The sequence below is a fragment of the Mastigoproctus giganteus genome, chromosome 7 (assembly GCF_048544385.1).
Source record: "Mastigoproctus giganteus isolate SK-2022 chromosome 7, ASM4854438v1, whole genome shotgun sequence".
NCBI lineage: Eukaryota > Metazoa > Arthropoda > Arachnida > Uropygi > Thelyphonidae > Mastigoproctus > Mastigoproctus giganteus.
The window spans coordinates 160,354,257-160,370,230 of record NC_143581.1 but is presented as its reverse complement, the minus strand read 5'-3'; the positions used below and the strand labels follow the sequence as shown (position 1 = coordinate 160,370,230).

Genomic DNA, 15,974 nt, shown 5'->3' with positions numbered 1-15,974 from the left:
CCATGTCACCCATTAATTTGTATGTATCCCATGCAGTTTTCTTCTCTGCCACATGTCTCATTAGTTCATCTGACAACCATTTAGGCCTAAACCTTGAACAATATTTCTTAGTTGGTATGTAAAGCCTGGTAGCCTCCAAGATTAGTTCCTTGAATGCTTCCCATTTTGAGTTTGCTGTTGGTAACATCATCAGTTGGTCCCACTGTATAGAATTTAAATACTGTCTCAGACCATCATAGTCGCCTTTACGAAAACAAAAACCCTTCCCTTTACCTCTGATGGTAGTTACCTCCTTGAGTAAATCCCACTTCAACACACTGTGATCACTGCCACCTAGTGGTTCATTTATCTGCAGGTTCTTAATGCATGAGGAATCACTACTGATAATCAGATCAAGAGTATTGCTCCCTCTCGTTGCCTCACGAACATGCTGATGTAGAAAACAATCATCCAATAAATCCACAAAAGCCTTGCTAGTGTGCGAGTGACCAACCCACAAATTCCAGTCAATATCTGGGAAATTAAAGTCCCCCATTATAAGACTCTCTGATTTACTGGCCCACTCTATTTCCCTGTACAATATCTTATCATACTCATCAGAGTCATTAGGCCTATAGCACACTCCTACTCTCAATTTTGATTTCCCTATGCTTATGTCACACCAAACTGACTCGACGCTGCCCTGTCCATCGATGTCGACTGGCTTCACTTCCTTGGACTTTATGTGTTTCTTAATTAATAGCATAACCCCTCCTCCCCTCCTGTCCTGTCTATCCTTTCTATACACATTGTATTCCCCAAATTCCAGTTCCGCATTACTTATATCTGTGTGACACCACGTCTCTGATATCCCAACAATATCTGCCTTTGATGTTTTGAGCAATACCTCAAATTCATCAAATTTATTTACCAAACTCCTAGCATTGGTGTACACGCAGGTATACATGCACCTGTTTCTATTCTTAGCTACCCTAACACAACCCATGTGTTTACTTGTACCGCAATGACTCCCAGCAGTCTCTGAAATATCCTGCATCCTGTTTTTCAGACTTCTGCTCATTTCAATAGAAGCAGTGCAAGAATCACTTCCACCTCTGCCACTGGCTACTGTTAATCTATTAGTCCTTGTATCCCCCCCAACTAGCAGTTTTCCGACCCACCTAACACTGCCTCGACAGCATCAGCAAAAATTCTTGCATCCTTTCTATTTAAGTGTATCCCATCCCTGTAGAAGCAATCTCTCCTGTTAACAAGTACAGTCCAGGCTGAAAAAAATTCTACCCCTTGAGCCTTGCACAATCCCTCCAGGGCCGAATTGATCGACAAGGCTCTCATCATATACTCCCTCCTATCGTGTCTGGGCAGAATTGCAGACACTTTCAAGTTCAACCCTAATTCACGGCTTTTTTTCAACAGTGACCTGTACTTGCTAAGTAATTCCGCCGGTCTCCTACTCTTAATATCATTAGTGCCAACGTGTACAACTATATCACCTTTTGTGCCCTTAAAAGATGATATCCGTTCTACAACGTCATCAACCTTTGCCCCTGGCAGACATACCCTGGTCCTATTCCACCTATCCTTTTTACAAAGGATGTTCCCCGTTTCCCTGACAATAGAGTCACCAACAACTACTAGTTCCTGTGGGACCAGCGCATTCTGCCTAGGGGGCTGCTTCTGTGTTGCCTGATGACCAAGTGCAAGCTCTGGCGTTGATGTGGGCAGCTGAGAGCTTGATGGGCCCCTCAATTTATTTCCTTCGAGGGCATCCACCCTGTCCTTCAAGCTCTCATAAAGGCCCATAACAACGCTGAGTTGTCGCCTGATTTCCTTGCACTCCTTACATCGTGCACACACCTTACAACTTACCCTTACCCTTACAACTTACCCTTAATACCATTCTGCTCCAATTTGTACAATAGTCTTCCATTCTCAACAGTGTCAAAAGCTTTCCTGAAATCCAAATATATGATATCAAAATTATTTTTTGCATCTAGTTCCTTTGTAACCACATCATAATATCCTATCAAATTTGTCAGACAAGACTTTCCCTTAACAAACCCATGCTGTGTCTGAATTATTGCTGCAGTCTTGTCTAAATGATCCTGCAATGCATCTTTAACCAGTGACTCCATTATTTTACCCGGAACAGAAGTTAAACTAACTGGTCTGTAATTACTCGTGTCACCCTTCGATCCCCCTTTGTGAATTGGGTATACAGTTGCACATCTCCAGTCCGTGGGAACCTCCCCTGAGTCCAAGGATGCTCTCATAATTATGGCTAAGGGTTTGCTTAGTTGCTTTGCTGCCTCCTTTAATATAACTGGATAGATCCCATCCACCCCAGGTGCCTTTCTTATGTTTAACTTCAACAATTTCTCCTCCACTTTGCTCTTGGTTATTACAAAATCATTAAGTATCCTGCTACAATTTGATAACCTTCTGCCATTTTCAAACCTTAATAATTTCTCATGTGTGAATGTAGATGCAAAATACTCATTCAGTTTGTTTGCTATCTGAGCAGGATCATCAACGGTCGAACCATCGATGTCAAGTGGACCAATCAGATTCATCCCCTTCCTTTTAGAGTTTATATAAGTAAAGAAATCCTTGCTGTTTTTCTTAGCATCTTTTGCCAAGGATTTCTCGTAATCTGCCTTCGCCTGCCTAACCTCCTTTGTGACCTGATTACAGACTACCTTTTATCTGCCATAGGCTTCTGAGTCGCTTGATAATTTAAATGCATCCCATGCATTTTTATTCCCTGTTACAAGTCTCATTAGTTCATTAGATAACCATTTAGGTCTAAACCTTGAACAATATTTCTTAATAGGTATGAAACTTTTAGTAGCCTCCATGATTAATTCCTTGAATGCTTCCCACTTAGAATTTACTGTTGGTAACGTCGTCAGTTGATCCCACTGTACAGAATTTAAAAACTGTCGGAGACCACTGTACTCGCCTTCACGGAAGCAAAAACCCTTTCCTTTACCCCTGATGGTAATTAAATCTTTAAGTAAACCCCACGTCAGTACACTGTGATCACTGCCACCTAGTGGTTCTTTTATCTGCAAATTCCTAATACATGAATGATCACTGCTGATAACCAGATCAAGAGTATTACTTTCTCTGGTTGCCTCTCGAACATGCTGCTGCAGAAAACAATCATCCAATAAATCCACAAAAGTCTGACTAGTGTGTGAGTGACCAACTCACAAGTTCCAGTCAATATCTGGGAAGTTAAAATCCCCCATTATAAGACATTCCGATTTACTAGCCCACTCTATTTCTCTGTACAATTGTTCATTGTACTCATTCAAGGCATTAGGCCTATAACACACTCCTACTCTAATTTTTGCTTTTGCAGTGCTTATGTCACACCAAACTGACTCAACAGTGCACTGTTCATCTATATCTACTGGGTGCACTTATTTTGATTTTGGTTTTTCTTAATTAACAGCATAACACCTCCTCCCTGTCTATCCTTTCTGTATACATTGTACTCCCCAAATTCCAGTTCTGCATTCCTTATATCTGTGTGACACCACGTCTCTGCTATCCCAACAATATCCGCCTTTGATGTCTTGACGAACACTTCAAATTTATTTACTATACTTCTAGCATTTGTATACATACTCCTATTCCTATTCACCCTAACACATCCCATATACCCACCTGTTTCAGGATGACTGCCATCCATCCCTGAAACCCCCAACACCCCTTGCTCCAGGTCACTACTTATGCTAATAGAAGTTGTGCAAGAATCACCTTCACCTCTGCCTACGGCTACTGTTAGACTATTAGTTTTTGTATCCCCCCCAAGCTATCAGTTTTCCGACCCACCTAACACTGCCTTGATAGCATCAGCAAATATTCTTGCACCCTTTCTATTTAAGTGTATCCCATCCCTGTAGAAGCAGTCTCTCCTGTTAACAAGTACAGACCAGGCTGAAAAAAATTCTATCCCTTGAGCCTTGCACAATCTTTCCAGGGCCGAATTGATTGACAAGGCTCTCATCATATACTCCCTCCTATCGTGTCTGGGCAGAATTGCAGACACTTTCAAATTCAGCCCTAATTCTTGGCTTTTGTTCAACAGTGACCTGTACTTAAGTAATTCTGCCGGTCTCCTACTCTTAAAGGTCCTCCGTAGCCAGATGGGAAGGAGCAACAGTGCATAACACAGCTTCTTGATTAGACCGGGGTTCGAGCCCATCACCACCAAATACGGAGGATGCGAAAAAGGTCAGGGAATGACCACCGCATATTCCCAGAGCAATATGGCCTTAGTTGCTAATGCTCCTAAAAAACCAAAAAAAAACAATAATGACCTACTCTTAATATCATTAGTGCCAATGTGTACAACCATATCACCTTTTGTGCCCTTAAAAGATGATATCCGCTCTACAACATCATCAACCTTTCTCCCTGGCAGACATACCCTGGTCCTGTTCCACCTATCCTTTTTACAAAGCATGTTACCCGTTTCCCTGACAATAGAGTCACCAACAACTACTAGTTCCTTTGGGACCAGCGCATTCTGCCTTGGGGGTTGCTGTTGTGTTGCGTGATGACCAAGTGCAAGCTCTGGCGTTGAAAAGGGCAGCTTAGAACTTGATGGGCCCCTCAGTTTAGATCTTTCGAGGGCATCCACCCTGTCCTTCAAACTCTCATATAGGCCCACAACAACGCTGAGTTGTCGCCTGATTTCTTTACACCGCGCACACACAAAGACATCCCCCATGGCAATATCATGTTCCGTTCCAGAGAGTTCGGCAAACATTTCACAAGTTGCACATTTTTTTAGGCTGTGATGCGTTGGAGAATTGCCCCCCTCAGTTCTTCCCCGAGTCACAGCACTCCTGCCACTTTGTGCCCGGTGCTTTGGTGCTCTAGTTTGGGGCATGCTATTTTAAATTAATAAGATCAATAAATTAAATTAATTAAATGTCAATACTACACTATCTAATAGAAACAGTGAAGTGTATTACTCTATATAATTACGCATTATAGCTACCTAGCTACCTCAATTAAAAATTTGAATTCCCTACCACTATATACAAAAACGATGGCTGCAAGATTCGAACGAAATAATGGTTTCATGTATATTAAGTAGTAATCCACAAAAACTCTTTATCTAAATTAAAATAAAAATAACCAGCGTAACTATAACTATAAGACTACGTAATAAGTACAATATAAAATAACAATTATGTAAATAAAAAGGCAAACACTTATCACTTTTTCGGAGCCTGTAACTCACAGCTGTAATTTTTAAAGAGAATCAGCACCTGTCTGAGTGGCAATAGCTACTAGGAAGTATCACTTGGAAGGTTGCTTCTGATACCCAACCTTGCTATAAGGAAGAGGACCATCTACTTCATAGCTTTTACTGGACCACCTGCCTGTATTAAGAGGTGCAAGAGGCTAGCCCTTGAAAAATTGTAGGAGATTGTATAGTTGCGGTATTGGTAGAGAGGGAATTTACTGACAGGTGGAGGAAAGATAGGAGAAGTCATTCCCAAGAAGAAGGAAGGAAGAAGGCCAGAGGAGTAAAGGAGTGAGTCAGCAGATTGATCACACTCCCTGGGAGGTAGCAAGGATCAACAGGAGAGTTCTATGCAGGCAGAGGTGAGGTAACTGGTGGGGTTTACAGAGAATCATACTGCTGGTTAGACTTGGTTATCAAAGTTGGTCTGTCCCTGGAATGATCCACCAGCAGAGATCCTACCCTCCAGGATTAGGCTCTCTGCATGTGTTATTAGTTTGCGCACCGATGCAGGGGTTGCTGGCATCCTCGGGGTTTTTGGATTTCTGCAACTGGGACTAACACTCTTTTTTGTTTTAGTGCAGTGTTATGGGATTGCTGGCTTCTGTAGGTTTTCCACTACTGCCTGTATTTGCAGGATTTGCTCTTAACTGCAAATAAGACAGTTATGAGAAATAAGTGGCCTGCCATATTTTGGTATGGATGGGTACTGGGAAAAAACTTTTGTACTGGCAAAGTAGCCAGTAACAACATTTCCAACATAACAGCAGACACAACTAAGTAAACGTTATACTTTACACATCTGGTTATTTTACAGAGCAGTGTATCATCACAGAGAACTGCGGTGGAGTAGAACTAATAATTAGTCACCCTACACAACATGCATGTCCATACTCACCAAATTTATCTCCCTGTAATTCCCCCACCCATTCAAAACCACCTGGAAAGGTCTCAGATTTGGCAAGAAAATTATTCAGAACACACGAATTAGCAATTCCAAAAAAAAAAAGCTTTATTTCCAAAACATTAGTTCAGTCCTCAATGTTTTAACACAACTTATAACTACACAGGGTGATTCAAAAAGGACTCTACAACTTCGTAAGTGTATAGAAATTCAGGAGACGTAATTTATTAAACTGTCATGTTGTAGCAAAAAACATAAAGTTTTACTTAGAACAGTCATTTTGTTTTGCTGTGACTTCCATTTATGATACAGGAGACATTCCATCTGAACTCAATTTCCTCCCAAACTCTATCTTTGATGAAACCCCATAGAAAAAAAAGTCTAGAGGTGTCAAATCTGGGAAACGAGATGGCCATGCTAACAGCCCTGCTTGACCAATCCACCGACCTGTGAAAGTAGCCATTTTTGAAAACTGCAAGCCGCTTGCACTGACAGAATTCAGTACTACAGCACTATGTCAGTAAAACTTGATGTTTTTTGCTACAATATTACAGTTCAAGAAATTGTCACCTGGATAAATTTCTATACACTTACGAAGTTGTAAAGTCCTTTTTGAATCACCCTGTGTATTATAACCAATGGAAAATTGTTCGAGTAGTCAAGTTTATTAGATTGAAAAACAGTTATGTGCTTTTTTGATCGTATCATGTATTTAGACTTTAAGGTTTCTGATCCCTGTCCTAGTTCTTTTGTTTGAATTGATGTCCCATTGACTAAAAAGTTGGTTAAGTGATGAAAGGCAAATAATGGTTTTACCTCAGGAAGATCTCTGCTTCAGCTACCTAAATTCCCATTGATCACCCAAAATAAGCTAAAACAAGGTATTTTTGTTGTACACTGAGTGTACAACAAAATCGCACACTGATGAGGGACCAAGATTTTGAGAGAACTATGAATAAAAGAGAAAAACAGGCTGGGTTAGCTTCAGGTCCATTGTTTCGAATTTCTTAGGGAACAAGAAAGTTCCAGACCTACGAGAATATATTTGAAAATATGTTGGCAAACTTCAAGAAGCAACACAGTGTCAAGGGACATTTTTTACACTCTCACATCAACTACCTCCCAGAAAATCTAGACAGCATTAGAGCAGAACAGGGTAAGAGGTTTCACCAAGACATTAAAGACATAGAGATGGGGTATTAGGGAAGGTGGAATGTCAACATGATGGCTGACTATTGCTGAATGCTGAAGAGAAACTGCAAATAGAAGAATCTGCAAGAAAATCAAAGAAATGAAAATTTGATCCATTATAGATCAGTTTTTAAAATGAGAAGTGAATGTTTAGTGGACTTTTCACCACATTGCCCTTTTTAATCAACATGTGTTTAAATGTAAAAGTAGGATTTTGTTATAATTTCAGTGCACAGATTCTGGCAAAATTTATAAAAATTTGTGAAAATTCAAATTTTCTTACGTTGTTTTTTAAGAAACCTGATGTGAAACACCATCAACAATCTTTTTACCGGTTTTAATTCGGTACATCCAAGATTAAAATACACCTTAGAACTAGAAACTAATAACACAAGCAATTTTTAACCATATATAAACAAAATAACAGGCTAAAGACGAAAATTACAGGAAAAAAACTAACACAGGCCAATATCTGCATTTTCTCTCACACCACCCCCCCTTAGTGTAAAGAAATCAGTTCTTTACAACCAAATTTTTAATGCCTTCAAATACTGCCAATCACAGGATGATCTCTCTTTCAAGCTAAAATATCTCACTGAAAAATTTACAGCCAGGAAATAACCCGTCAAACTAATCCAACAAATTATTTCAACTTTTAAAAATAAGATTAGTAGTTTTAGTGTTTCTAAACCCAGTTATAAAAAATCCAACCCGTCCAACATTTGCATTGTTCTCCCTTACCACTGCCAAATCGCTAGACGATTACGTCAGCTTCACTAACACTGATGTCTCTAAAAAAATTTTTCTACCTATAATAAATTAGGAGCCCCTTTTAACAAATATAAAGAAACCCACATTTACGACACTAAAGACATCAATAACATAATTTATTTAATCAAATGTCAACCCGACTGTAACATATGTTACATCGGAAGCACTACTAATAAATTTGGATCATCACACGCCTACTACCATGTCCAAAAAGTTTCTGACACATCAGGGAAATACTGAACTGTCTCAGCATGTACACACTCATAACCACAACCCGTCAGTTGATGCCACAACAACCATCGTCAAATTAAATTCAAATTATAAAATCCTCCTAGTTGAATGGTATAGTCTCAACACCGATCTTGACATCTTAAACACAACTTCTGTTTACCTTGTCTACCATTTGGAATCTCATCCGAATTAAATTATCACGTGTTCAGCAAAACATTTCGGGTACTTAAGATCTGCATCAACCCTTTCGCTCTTCTTTTTATCGCCAACTGAGGATGAATCTATTGAAAGTCCGCTGTTCTCGACTATTGGCCTTATTCCTTTTTTTTTTTTTTTTTTTAAATTTTATTTATATAGCTTTGTAATTTGGCACTCCTCCTTCTCTAGGCTAAGTTTTTCAATTACGCTTTCCTTATCGCGATCTTTAAACTTCGTTTTTAGTTTAACCAATGATTTCTCACACTACCATTTCATGATTCATATAACTACAATGGATTATTGAGGTGAGTGCCATTTCTTTATTAAGCTTTGACTAAATGCATATTTCTTGTCATGAACTTCGGCATCTTAAGCTTTTGCTAACTCTTTTATAGTATAATTGAAGATAAATAGATATTTATAGTATCAGTTCCTTCAATTCACACAAGTGCACAAGGCTTGAAATGTGACAGATTATCCAGACTTATGCTTGGCATTTTAACAATTTAATCATAGAGATGCTGAGCATGAGAAAATATTCAGCAAGGTGGGTAAAAATAAACCAACTTGATCTCTTCCTGGTGAAATTTTGGAAATGGCTTGAGATCCAAATTTAAACAGGCGTGCCTTTGTTGTGAAAAAAAAAACTGACTCGTCATTTCTGAAGAGAGCAAAGTTTGCAACAGTGTTTTTCTTGAAGAAGTTGAATCGTGTGATGTTTAACAGACAACCCAAACAGAAATCCACAGAAAGAAAATTTATAGGTAAGCTAGCATTTGAAGGTATAATGTACTAGTAGCCAATCCTATGATTGTGTTTTAAAATAAAAAATATCTTTGTTGCCAGTGAAGTTCAATTTTTAGTGCATTGTGAACTATAAAAAACAGCTTGTTTTCCAAAATGTTTATCCTCCTTGTTCTTTTAAGATCTGCATTTTGCTAAAAGCCTTTTTTTTTTTTTTTTTTCCCCAAAAAAAATCTAGTTGAGTCCTGCCTTCAGCTTCCTTCATCACCAGCTTTTTGAAAGTCAGAAGTTGTTGCCTGCTGTGTGTGTGTTTTGCAACATGCACACAAACCATTTTTGCTTACATTAAGAAATGTTACTTATAAACTGGATATATATATATATATATATATATATAGGTAAGCTAGCATTTTTTATATATATATATATATATAAAAATTGTTGGCTAAAAGTTATTAAATTGTGTTTAACTCATAGTAACACTGGCATGGGAACCTAATCAGTACTGACACTTTGGTGGTGCCTCCATAGCCAGGTGGGCAGGAGCAGCAGTGCGTAGCACACACTTCTTGATTAGACTGGGGTTCGAGCCCGTGCCCACCAAATACAGAGGATGTGGAAAGGTCAGGGAATGACCACCGCATATCCATGGAGCAATACGGCCTTAGTTGCTAATGCTCCTAAAAAGCAAATAAACAATAACTGACACTTTGAAGCTTTGCAATTGTATGTCCAATCTTTAGTTATTACAGAATTCTCCCACATGATCTATAGGTATTACAGGTTTTAAAGGTCATAAATGACATTTTTGAAATATTTCTGAATAGAAAACACAAAAGGATATTCTGTTGGGATAGCGAGTTAGCAATATGCATGATATTCAAATTTTGCACATTTTGTGGCACATATATCAAATTCAAAATTGATAGTTATGCATGGAGAGGAAGGAAGTAAATGAAATAGTCAACAAGAGTTTAAAATATGAATTCGATAGAATATCAGAGCTGTGATGTCCATAGGAAGGAAAATCATTTTTCAAAATTTATGTTAAACTTTTTAATTGTGTTTTTTGAATTTTAATTAATTGTTTTCAATTTATTTTTTACGAATAAAAACCTTTTATTTGTTTTAATTTCTGGCGAGATCATACAAAAGTGTTGTAAGTATCATATTGAGGTAAATTTCTCTTATTCTTCTACAGATATTTAATGAATTACATAATATGTTTATGCTTTGGTTTATTTTATATTGCAAGACATTATTAATAGAGTATTTGGTTTTTTATTTATGAAATAGGTTTTCAACAAAGGAATCAGCAACACATGCTATTGTAGCTACACACAACTCAGATATTAATGGACAAATAGTAAAGTGTTCTTGGGGCAAAGAAGCAGGTGATCCAAATAATCAACAACAGCAGCAGGTTAGTAGCCAAAAATATGGTTTAACCATTATTCCTCATTAATTGTTTTTAAAAATCTAAAAATTTTTATAGCTTCTTAAATATAGGTAGACTTCTACAGGAGTAATGACTGAAGAGATCAGAATGTCTAGTTTTTGATGGAACCCCACAATATTCACTTCTTTCACTACCTTGAAAACTGAAAACAGAATAATATCTGAGATGGATTTAATAAATTTCATGGAATCAGAATTGAACTATGTGAACTCTGTAAATAAAAATATTATCTAAGCAAAAAGAACAGCAGAAATGTAGAAAAGAAGCAGAATGCATATCCCCACATTTTTCCTTAATCATCTTGTTAATTTCACCAAATTTACCAAGGCAGACTGCTTGAATTATACTGCAATAATTAAAGACACACCAGCCAAGGAATAAAAATTTTTACTATAAAAAAAAAAAAAAAAAAAAAACACATGACCGCTATTAAGACTGCTAATTATGCGAGGTCTGCTGTGGCAGAGCATTTCTGGGAGAAGCAGCATCGGATCTCCCCTGAAGACGCGGTCATTAAGGACCGTGCCCATGGATTTTGGGAACGCAAATGGCTCGAGAGCTTGCGAATCGGTTCATCCAGTCGCGATGCTATTAACAGGGACAGGGGGACACGTTTACACCCCCTGTTTGAGGCGGTTGTCCTCAGACGGGATGACCGGTTCTGTTTGACACGCTCCCGAGCCACTTCCTTTTCCGATGTGCACATGGGGAATGCCGACCATGTGTCTGATGGACCACATGCATGAGTGCCATGGGTCTGCTACTTAAGGATGTGTCATTGCAGTAATAGTATACTGTTGAAGAAGTTGACAGCAGTCTCCGAAAGCTTCAGGTTTTATTGCTTTTAATCCAGTTTATTTTAGATAATTTTATTGCTTCGGTATATTTTTAACGTTTTGTCGTAGTTTATTTATTTTATCGTAATTTATTGTAATATTTTAGTCTTCCGATAGTGTATCACATTGTTTTATTATTTTTATAGTAAAAAATTTTATTCCTTGCCTGGTGTTTGTCTTTAATTATTGCAGTATGGAATTTCCCAGCCCCCATAGGCCTGTTTGAAGATGCTTGAATTATTTTGGTTTGATTGGTTTTGCGTTGCAAGAGCCCCTTCCAAATTCCTTTTTGTAATGCCACATCCTTTGCAGTTCAAATTTAACAGCTTGGAAAATCTGAAAGGTTGGATGCCTCTTGATTTGAGCATTAACCAAGGGGCATCGAACCTTTTTTTGGGGGTGTAGGAGCCAAAACAGATAAAATTCTGAAAGTTGGCAGTCTGCATGAACAGTTTGCCATTATTAATTGTACATTTTTTTTAAAAAAAGATTTAATTTTTGTTATCAGAAATAGATATTACTGTAATTGAATATTTATCCAACAATTATTATCTACTAACATATCCTTATAACATATGATTATACAATAATGTTAAATTCCAAAGAAGATAAGAAAACATCATAAGAAAGCAACACACAAAAATCAGTTATTACTGTAATTGGATATTTTCAAAATTCAGAGTGTGAAACTCTGCTTTGAAATGTTAATTTTAAATTTGGATGCACAACACTTAGTTGATTACATAATAACTGCAGGCCATACAGTATCAAGTAATAGGCTTGAGTGCCACTTGGACACCAGCTCAAACTAGTTCTGACTTCATGCTGTTGATGTTTAACTACTTATGGTTATCCTTACCAAATACTGCCATTGCCAAATTATGTGTATGATAGGAAGGTAATGGCAAAGTACAGTAAATAAAATAAACATATAGACTGAAAATATGGTTGTTTAACCTGATCAGAAAACAACTGCAATCCATTTTGTATTTTGTAAAATGCACTCTAATCCAGAATTTGAATGCGGATTCCTCTGATTTCTAGTACAGTCAGTCCTCATATAGCACGATAGTTGTTCCTTGAAACCCTCATGCAATATAAATAATAGACCCTATGGAAAAAATAGGGTTAGATGCCAACCACCCAAGATTGAACACACATTTGTAACCAAAACATTCCCAAACACAATAAATAGTCGTAATAAAATATGTAAGTATTTTATTATGACTATTGCGTAATAAAACATTGCTACTGCTTTTGTTTCTATTGTAAGCAAACTTGTTCTTTGTTTGATTTCCGATCCAAACAGATGACAGCAGTTCCATCTCTTCCAATTCTTTGTGTCTTGATCTAATGGATTTTATTACACTTTGAGTTGTTCCTGCTATTAAAGTTGTTTTTATTTTCTCTGCATTCTTTCTAATTCTCTGCATTGCCTCATTTAGTCCTGTAGCACATGCAATATCACATGGTCTTTCATTTCGCTCAAAGTATTTCACAATTTTATATTTTTTCTCTATCCACCTAGGCGGACTGGCCATAAGCCTTACCGGGGAAACCCCCTGTGGGCCGGAGGCCGGTGTGATTTTGGCCATAAATGCTAGTATTAGGCCGCCACAAATTTTCCCAGGTAAGAATTTTTGACCCAGTCCACCTCTTTCTATCGATATTGCTTTTCTTTTTCTCTCTGAATCTGTAGTGTCTTCACCAGGATGCTTCCTTTTCACAGCTTTTAAGTATTTTACTCATTTTTAGGGTATAAAGCACAATTACAAAATGAGGAGGCACGCTTTAACATAGCACATAAACAAAGCTGCGCACATGTAGCAACTGAATAAACACACTGTAAAGGCAGAGACACTATTGACACCTCACTAAATTTTACTAAAGCACATTTTACTAAAGCACATTTCTGGGGGTTACTACCATAAAACAATAAAAACAATTTCCAGTTGCATTCCTCCTAGTGAAATCAGTTATAAACTGGTAGTAAACTCGATCTAATTGCATTTGTGATAATACCGATATCTGTAATTGGGTGGGTTTTTATGTTATTATGGTGAAATTTGTTTCCCTTTCACTGATATAAAAAACATAAATACATTTTCAGAATCTTCTCTTCATTGCTATCGTGTTGCATTCAGTTCGTGTTATACACGATATTTATAAATCGTGTTTGATCGGATTCGTGTAGTGTAAACACGTGTTATACAAGGACTGACTGTATCAAGTTTCTTTGTATTCTCTTAGACTGCAAACTTCTTAGAGATCATAAGACATCCCATAGCAGTATGCTATTTCATGGGGTGCTAATTATCAGGCTTCCACTTACATTCAGCTTTAATTGGATTAAAAGTAGATTATGGTGCTCCTATTTATGATTCAACTATGCAAAGCAGCCTAGAGTGGCCTAGTCCAATTCATCATACTGATATACAGTTTGCATTGGAAGTGTATGTATTGTATTTCACTAGATTAGTCTAATACTGATACTTACTTTGCTTTTCTAATATTACTACTTACTTCTCTACAAAAATTATATAGCAAAGCTATATAATTTAAATTATATAGCTGCTGTATCGAATGTGGTAATATCTCTGTACGCCTAAATGGGAAAATATATATTATAACAAACCTAAAATGAATATCCTGATGGGATTTGGCTACATAGCTATATTATCGTTTTGTTACAATTCAGTGAAAACAGTGTGGACAGATTCTGCATGATTCTGGGATATGCTGGAATTAGGAATTAAATTGAATGAACATGCTAGTCATTCTGCTAAAAAAAAAGGCGCCTCCGTAGCCAGTTGGGAAGGGGCAGCAGTGCGCAGCACACGCTTCTTGATTAGACCGGGGTTCGAGCCCGTCACCACCAAATACGGAAGATGCGGAAAGGTCAGGGAATGACCATCGCATATCCCGGAGCAATATGGCCTTAGTTGCTAATGCTCCTAAAAACCAAATAACGAACAAACAAACAACATTCTGCAAAAAAAAAAATTGACGCCCACTCTCCTTAAGACACCGTATTACAAACCTGTCATCAAATGAATACGTAAATAATAATAGCTGAAACTGTGGCAGGATCAAGTAAATAAAAAATTGTATTAAATATAAACTAAGTAGTGAATATCATGCTGAAGAACAAACAGGATGGAAAAAAATTAGTCACAGTAGAATACACATTGGACATGCCCATCTAATTTATTTTCACTTGCTTACCAAAAACAGCCATCTGCAATATCCAAACTGCCACTGTCATCTAAGCCTGACTCTCCATTGTATTTCAAAGGAGGCGACAAACAGCTTCTCTTTCACTTGTAATGGACTCGGACCATACGACAAGTTCTTGAACATGACAAGGTTTGGGTGAAAATTTTTCTTTAACGCCTTATGAATATAAACTAGTATTAAAGAATAGATCTCTGGAGGTGATATATGCATCTCCTTTGGCTTACAACATGTGCAGTATGGTCTTAGTTGCTCTTGTGTACTAACAACATTTCAAATTTCAGCAAAATCAGACTGAAGAACCAGCATTCCCCCCCCCCCCACACACACACGTGCACATACAGAAACAATGCAAAATATCTTGAGTGATCTGTATATTTATATATGCAGTGGTTATAGACTGGTTGTGTTCTGTATGGTCCATTCTTGAAAAATATGAGGCATAGGATATTTTTAATCTTGATGAGACAGGTATATTTTTTAATTTGCTGCCAAACAAAATGTTCGCTGTTCCAGGAGAATCTTGTTGTTATGGTAAATTAAGTAAACAGAGACTCACTATTCTGCTATGCTGCAATTCAAATGGCAATACATAATTATGCACACTGGTGATTGGTAAGTTTTTCAAGCCTAGATCGTTGTACAGCACATTCTGCTGAGACACTTAAGTTGACAAATATACGGCTGTTTTTTTAACCTCCTATTACCACCTGTAGGTGAGTGGTCACCTGGGAGCGGGAATGCAGTAGTGCATGCTCTTTGAGTAGACCGGGGATCAAGTTCCTGACTACTAAATATGGCCAATATGCATTTTGCACTGGACTATCATGGAAGATTAGGTCTATTTCCCCCAACATGATTGTTGAGGAGGCTTCCATCTTGCAGTGGGTGGTAATATGGCTGCAGTTTATATTTTTATTTTATTTTACCACCAGTTCAGCCACTGGACAAAGGCATTATTTATAACCACAAGGGAGCATATAGGGCCTGCCTGATAAGGTACTTGATCCTCAACATAGGAGGGGGGAGGGAACGATTTGCATCTAAATTGGAATGTCTTGAGTGCTATCTGTAATCTTGTTATTTCTTGGGACAGTATTGCATCAAGTGTAATAATCAACTGCTTCAGAAAGAGTG

At 37.6% G+C, this 15,974-nt stretch overlaps 1 protein-coding gene across 3 annotated transcripts in view; it reads left to right on the top strand.

The window, feature by feature from the left end:
- LOC150083290 (nucleolysin TIAR-like) overlaps nt 1–15,974 on the top strand; it is a 261,413-nt gene that overhangs the window by 221,863 nt on the left and 23,576 nt on the right. For all 3 annotated transcript variants that reach the window (XM_090377152.1, XM_090377153.1, XM_090377154.1), the window contains exon 11: nt 10,605–10,731. In XM_090377152.1, the coding sequence (XP_090233278.1) occupies nt 10,605–10,731 (127 nt within the window). The remainder of the gene's footprint in view (nt 1–10,604; nt 10,732–15,974) is intronic.